Genomic DNA, 6,062 nt, shown 5'->3' on the forward strand with positions numbered 1-6,062 from the left:
CAGCTGTCAACAGACATGGTTAAGCTATGATTACACTGTACATAGGCAGCATGGGACATACGCAATAGTGATCGACGTTCCACCATGGAGCGTTTTTTGTGTACTTCGGGCCAAATAATACTAAATATCTGTGTTCTTTTGATGTACGAAAAGAGTTCTATTAAGTATTTCAAAGCAGTTACAAAAACGGACCGATCTGCAACATAATTTTGTTTTACAATTTTGAAAACATTTAGAATAGTGTCAGTTTGTCGGACAATAACCGTTTCGAGGAACACGTGAAAACAAAGAACGGATGCTGCCAGTGAAACGTTAAACTATAGTTTTCCAGTACAATGCGATGATGTAAGTACAGTTGTAGTTATTATAAAAATTAGCATATTCTAATTTGTTCAAGAAAAGCCCTGTTTCTTCTTGGTGTGCCATTTTTATTCTTTTATTCCTAATAATATCAATGTAAGCAAAACTACGCCTATATATTTACGTACAATCTATCTGCCTCGATCAAAAACACGGAAGTTAGTCGCTCGGCAATAGTCACTGTTAAGTCTTATTTATTACCACTTAGCTGTACATAGCGACAGTTTCTGATCGTTTGTTCGAAATTGTAATATGCTGCGTCGCGGCGAGTCAATTTGGTTGATAAAACGAACGCTCGTTTTAATGGTAGGCTGTAGTTGTGATGAAACGGTTACTTGCTATTCACAGATGGATGATAAAACTACGCTTCCAAGGTAAATTGTTAGCAAGATAAATTATTGGGATTGCGTTTAAATGAAACGATGTAGCACTAAACAAGAGAATCATAATCTTACTGCGATGTGGTGAGGTCTAGATCGGGATCAGGTTTTATCGGGTGTTCAACTTCGTTCAGCATTTCATGCAGATTGGTTTCGGGAAACATCTCGGGACCGAAACCGAACGTCACAGGACCACCGTCTTCCAGGTCGTCCGGTTCATTAGTATCCTCCACGTTGCCCGGAGGTATAACTTGATCCGCATGCACCTGCTCCTGATGATACTTGACGTCGCGCAAACGCGTAAAGACGCGTGGACAAAAGTTACACCTTTGCAGCGGTTCACGGGCTGCTATTTCGGAAGGATTCTCTGAGTGATAACGGCTCTGATGCGTCAACAGATCGCGGTACCGATCGTACATTACGCCACACTCGCCACAGGGAAACCGTAACTGCTGCTTGTGTATTCGCAGATGCGACGCCAGGTTCGGTTTGTGTTCGAACGCTTTCGGACAGTACGAGCAACGGTGTACCTGTTTCCGGCTGGACGCTTTCCTTCGCCTCCGAATGCATTGCTCGCAATGGTGCGGCCGCACACTCGGATGTTCGGTCAGATGCTCATGCCAATCTTCCCTTTTCTTGTAGATGCCCGAACATATGGGGCAATGGCATAGTTTGATCGGTTTATATTCCGGTCCACCATCGGCTGTTGGATGATGCACCGTGATGTGTCGTAGACACCTTCGATACTTATCAAAGTCCGCGTCGCACACTCGGCAAACATAATCCTTCCGTTTGGATTTCTTCATCGTCCCGTGCGCGGGCGACGCATCGATCGCTTCAGCCTGATCGCGCGCGTGTACCATCATCTGGTGCGTGGTACGGTCCTGTTTGCGCAGGAAAATACGTGGACAATAATCGCAGCTGTAGCGGGCAGCCATTGTCGCACTGTTGGCACCATGATATTTGGTCTTGTGATACTCCAGTTGATTGTAACGCATAAACTGCACGCCACACTCGTCGCAACGATGTGGCAATTCGCCACTGTGGTACAGTGCGTGCGATCGCAGAGCAGTGCGAGATTTAAACAGTTTCGAACAGTGTGGGCACGGATGAAGCGTGATGCCGAATTTGCTTCGCTTCCTTTTCAACAGGTGTTGTTTCGTGGAGTCATTCGATGCTTCTTGATTCACCGAAGCCGTTGCATTGCTACCCAACTCATCATCTTCATCATCATCGTCCTCATCGTCGACATCATAATATTCGGCCTCATTGATTCTCTCATGCTCGGTTGGAGTTTCTATCAATTCCAGCTTATACTCTTGCGGAGGCATACTGGCGTATGCCTCTAATTGCCATCGATATTCTTCCAACACGTGTACCGGGAATGGTTCCAATACAACAGCAAGCCGGGACGATGCTTCCAAATCCGCATAGTTCTGTGTAGAAATCACACTTTGCGCATCGTTAGACGTTTGGTCGAAACTGTCGGACGCACGGGAAAGTAATTCTTGTGCCGCCATGCTACTGCTACTCTCATCCATCTTATCAACCGTACTGTTAATTGCCGCTACTTCACTTTCCGTGTCGTCACCTTCCGGTAACGTGTCCCCCTTCTTTATATGTGCAATACGCTCGTGCACTTTCTTGTAGCGCGCTTTATGGAACAATCGCGGACAGTAGTCGCATTTGTACGAACCAGTCTCGGGTAGTGTCGGATGTTTACGCTTCCGGTGCGTTCGCAGGTATTCGTTACGCGTGAAGATGGCAGGACAATACTCACACTGGTATCCTTTCTTGGCTATGTGTGATGGAATGTGTTGCGTCATGCTCCATTTGCGCGTAAACGTTTTTGGACAAAACGGACACTTAAATAGGTTCGCCTCCTGTTCCATCGTGGATGACGCTTCCAGCTGATCCATCAGCTGCTCACCTCCAAACGGATGCTGGTCATCTAAATGCTCTGAGTACATATCCTCCGTGTCGAAAGGCATCGCGCAGGAATAACAGTAGAACTGAAATGCGCTCGGATCGCTAACTGCTGCGTTGGGTGCAGCAGCAGCTGGTGGAGCAGGATCATTCGTATCTGGTTCCTCCTCCTTGATCACCATCATCGGTTCGTGCACGTTCGGTAGCAGTATTCCGGGATCGGTAAGCCCCTCACTGTCTGCTGGTGGGCAATCTTCGAGCAGTTGGTTAAACCCGGCTGCAGATTCCTTGCTAGCGTGCATATCCGCATGCATCTGTTTGATGTGGCTCGAGCGATCACACTCGCGCAAAAACCAACGGGAACAGTAGTGACATGGAATGGAGGTACCGTTCGTCATTGACCGGGCGGCGTTCGGTCCGTGATAGCGCTTTTTGTGCAGGGCTAGATAGCTCACACTGTAAAAGCGACAATTACATATGTCGCAACCGTACGGCAGTTGACCGTCATGATTCAGCAAATGCATACGTAACGATGAGCGATGTTTAAATACTCTGGAACACTTTGGGCATGAGAAGGTGTCCTTTTCCTCTGGTTTCGGATTGCTTGCCTGACCGTGTATCTTACGCTCGTGTCCGGTGCGTCTCATCTGTGAGGTAAAGCTGCGCGGACAATGTCGGCAGCGAAATAACCGCTCGTCTGGTTTGTGTCTACGGAGATGTTGCATGTAGTACATCCGGCGTGTAAACTTGCGTGGACAGTATTCACAACTAATCGGACGATCTACTGTAGCGCTAGTAGCAGGAGGTGTAGGTGCAGCAGTGCGAACCACTGCCGCTTTCACAACGGGTGCTGCGCTTCCGCCGTTCATGTGTGATCTTTTCGGCGCAACTCCCGTCTCCTGTGCGATTCTGTCTCTGTGTTTCCAAAGATGCTGGTCCAGATACATTTTGAGCTTAAAATGTCGCGGACAAAACGGGCATTTAAATTTCAGCAAATTCGACGAAGCTGCTGCTATTGGTGCGCTACCACCACCCTTATCCTGCCGGACAACGCTTACCGCGTTCTGTTGCTTAACGGTAGGTTTTTGCTCTTTCAGCAAAAACTCAGTTGGTGTAGTGGTTCCGTAGCTAGGTTCGTTTTTCACCATCGGCCGTAGGCTTCGGACTAGAGCGTCAAATTTCAAGCAGCGTTTGCGAAAACACTGGAACTCTTCCATGGTAAGCGTACAGGACCAGCAAATACTGCTTGGGCAGTATTCTTTCTTTGTTAGCTTGATGCCTATACATTCGTATATTCGTTGCAGTAATTCGGCACTTGCTTGTGTACCGTTCGACGAAAAGAGTGGCTCTATTTCATTCTCCGAAAAACAAAACCGGCAGTACGTCTCGGGATTTTTATTCGGACTGAAAAGAATCGTTATACCGTAAGAGTAACGACGTGGCGGAAGGGTAGCCTTATCGGACCAGATCAATACTGATACTTACACATCGACCGGATCATCATCGCCGACCGGTTCGGGTTCCTGTTCTGTCGCCAATTCCATCTTGATATGCTGTTCAACCCAAACAAACAGCTTTGTGGTCAAAGTTGGGCAATTAATAAACACCCAACATTACGCGCAACATTTATGAAGGACACCTCTTCCGGTCATAGGTGCAAGCCAAATACTTCCTGCAAATACGACTCTCAATTCCTGTTGACCGGTAATCAATAGCTTAAAGTTCAGATTGGAAACATTAGAGAGAACACTTACCTCGACACTAACTACTACAAGCCCTTACAATAAGTGCGACAAACTATATTTCTAAATAACGAAAGCAGCAGTACCGAACGATCCTTAACATTGTCCTTCAATCTTCGTTCTTAAGCTATACTTTTTGTCTGCAGTTTTCACGACGCTTCTGTGTTCGTTCACGCAGCATCTTTTTTCAACCTTTCCCCTGACAGCAGTGGTTTGCTGCTGTGTGTGTTCGTTTGTTTCAAGAAGGCACACACACCTGTGTTTGCTAAAATGTCAAACAGAAGTTGGCAGAATATGACAGCGAGGTTTTATAAATCCGATCCACTTTGATTTATTATTGGCTATTGTTCGTTCTTGCGTTGCTTATCGCACATTTCGACCAAGTGTTTTCCGTTGAAACTCTGCCCCATCGCCGGCCGTCGCCTGACGGTTGATCTCCTTGTGCCGGTCGCGGGTTACGCATTCTTCGATGATTTCCCCGTCGCCCTTGATTAATCTCGTACGCCCGGTTTCGGGATCGACTACCCGGCGCAGGATGGATTGGCGTGCCTCATACTCTTCCCGTGTTTCCGGAGCCATTGCTTTGCGATTCATTAAATCTAGTGGTATGCCACAATCCAGCAGGCTACCACCGGACGCCGTCTCCTGTTCTGTGACGATGGCTTCATCCTTCGAGTGTTTTTCCTTTTTACGCTGTTCCTTCAGTTGCCGTTTCGCTAGTTTGCTTGCTAACTTTTCCTGCTTTCGTTTGGCTTTCTTTTCCTTGCGAAGGGCCTTCTTTTTGGCTTTGGCTTCCTTTTTCTGCTGTTTGGCCAGCTTTTTCTTGAGCTGCTTTTTTCTGCGTTTACGCTCGGTGCTACTGCGGCTAGAGGAGCTGGAACGGGAGCTACTATCGCTGCTGCTGCTGGAGCTGCTGCTATTATCCCTACTGCTGGAGGACGATGATGAAGAGGAGCTATCACGCCTTGATCTCCGGCGTTTTCTACTTTCCTTCATGCTAGTGAAACAAAATAGGCGTTTGTTTACGTTCTGAAACTGAGATAGAGAGCATGTTTGACAGCGGTTTGTTTGGTGTCATGTGGTATCGTATGGTTGTAGTGGTGTAATCTTGTTTTTGGGACAACAAAAAGTAAACGCAACCATACTCAGTAGAAGATATTCTAAAGAGAAATGTTGACAACGCATCGGTTAACGACTGAAGTGAAAGTAAATCGGATGAATGATGGGGATGTAAAATAAAATGTGAAGAGGCGAGGGAAAAAAATAGCACTCTTCCGTGACAGTGTGCGCGAGATGCGACACTGCCGTGACCAGGATTCGAACCTGGGTTACTACGGCCACAACGTAGGGTCCTAACCACTAGACGATCACGGCTAGCGAGTGCTGTCGGTGAGAGAGTAATTGTTTGCGTACTAAAACAAAAAATGTTGCCATTATTTTCATGTCATTATTCATGAGACATATCAGCTTCATGATACAGAAACAGAAATAAACAACATTTCATAAGCTTTTCTCTTATATTAGATACAATACACAGCATCTGAGATATTCCACTTTCGAAGGATGAAAAGACGTATTATTAGCAAAGTTAGCAGCTAAAACCACGATAAGCTATCTGCGAACTATACGAGTAAAAAAGCTTGGTACAAAGATA

At 46.5% G+C, this 6,062-nt stretch overlaps 1 protein-coding gene and 1 non-coding gene across 4 annotated transcripts; both read right to left on the reverse strand.

Moving 5' to 3' along the window:
- Positions 1 to 407: 407 nt before the first annotated feature.
- On the reverse strand, positions 408 to 5,447 carry LOC125760631 (zinc finger protein Xfin-like). 3 transcript variants are annotated; one of them, XM_049420926.1, is made up of 3 exons: positions 4,421 to 4,767; positions 4,152 to 4,338; positions 408 to 4,070 (listed from the first exon to the last, which is right to left on the reverse strand). In XM_049420926.1, the coding sequence occupies exons 2-3, from the start codon at positions 4,208 to 4,210 to the stop codon at positions 812 to 814; spliced, it is 3,318 nt and encodes a 1,105-aa protein (XP_049276883.1). In that variant the 5' UTR covers positions 4,211 to 4,338; positions 4,421 to 4,767; the 3' UTR covers positions 408 to 811. The 3 variants fall into 3 exon arrangements, 2 of the variants coding, with proteins under 2 accessions (XP_049276883.1, XP_049276882.1); XM_049420925.1 differs by having other exon boundaries at positions 4,152 to 4,360; XR_007418024.1 differs by lacking the exon at positions 408 to 4,070 and having other exon boundaries at positions 4,222 to 4,360; positions 4,421 to 5,447.
- A 263-nt stretch (positions 5,448 to 5,710) lies between these two features.
- On the reverse strand, positions 5,711 to 5,782 carry Trnah-gug (transfer RNA histidin (anticodon GUG)). Its single transcript has one exon. It is a non-coding gene; the product is annotated as a tRNA-His (tRNA).
- Between the last annotated feature and the right edge of the window lie 280 nt (positions 5,783 to 6,062).

This window comes from Anopheles funestus, chromosome 2RL (genome assembly GCF_943734845.2).
Source record: "Anopheles funestus chromosome 2RL, idAnoFuneDA-416_04, whole genome shotgun sequence".
NCBI lineage: Eukaryota > Metazoa > Arthropoda > Insecta > Diptera > Culicidae > Anopheles > Anopheles funestus.

Excerpts from the sequence above, each read along its gene's own strand:
- LOC125760631 (XM_049420926.1), bottom strand. The coding sequence starts at position 4,210 with ATGGAATTGGCGACAGAACAGGAACCCGAACCGGTCGGCGATGATGAT. Across the intron at positions 4,071-4,151 it reads GATGATGATCCGGTCGATGT|TCCGAATAAAAATCCCGAGA; the intron begins GTAAGTATCAGT and ends GATTCTTTTCAG.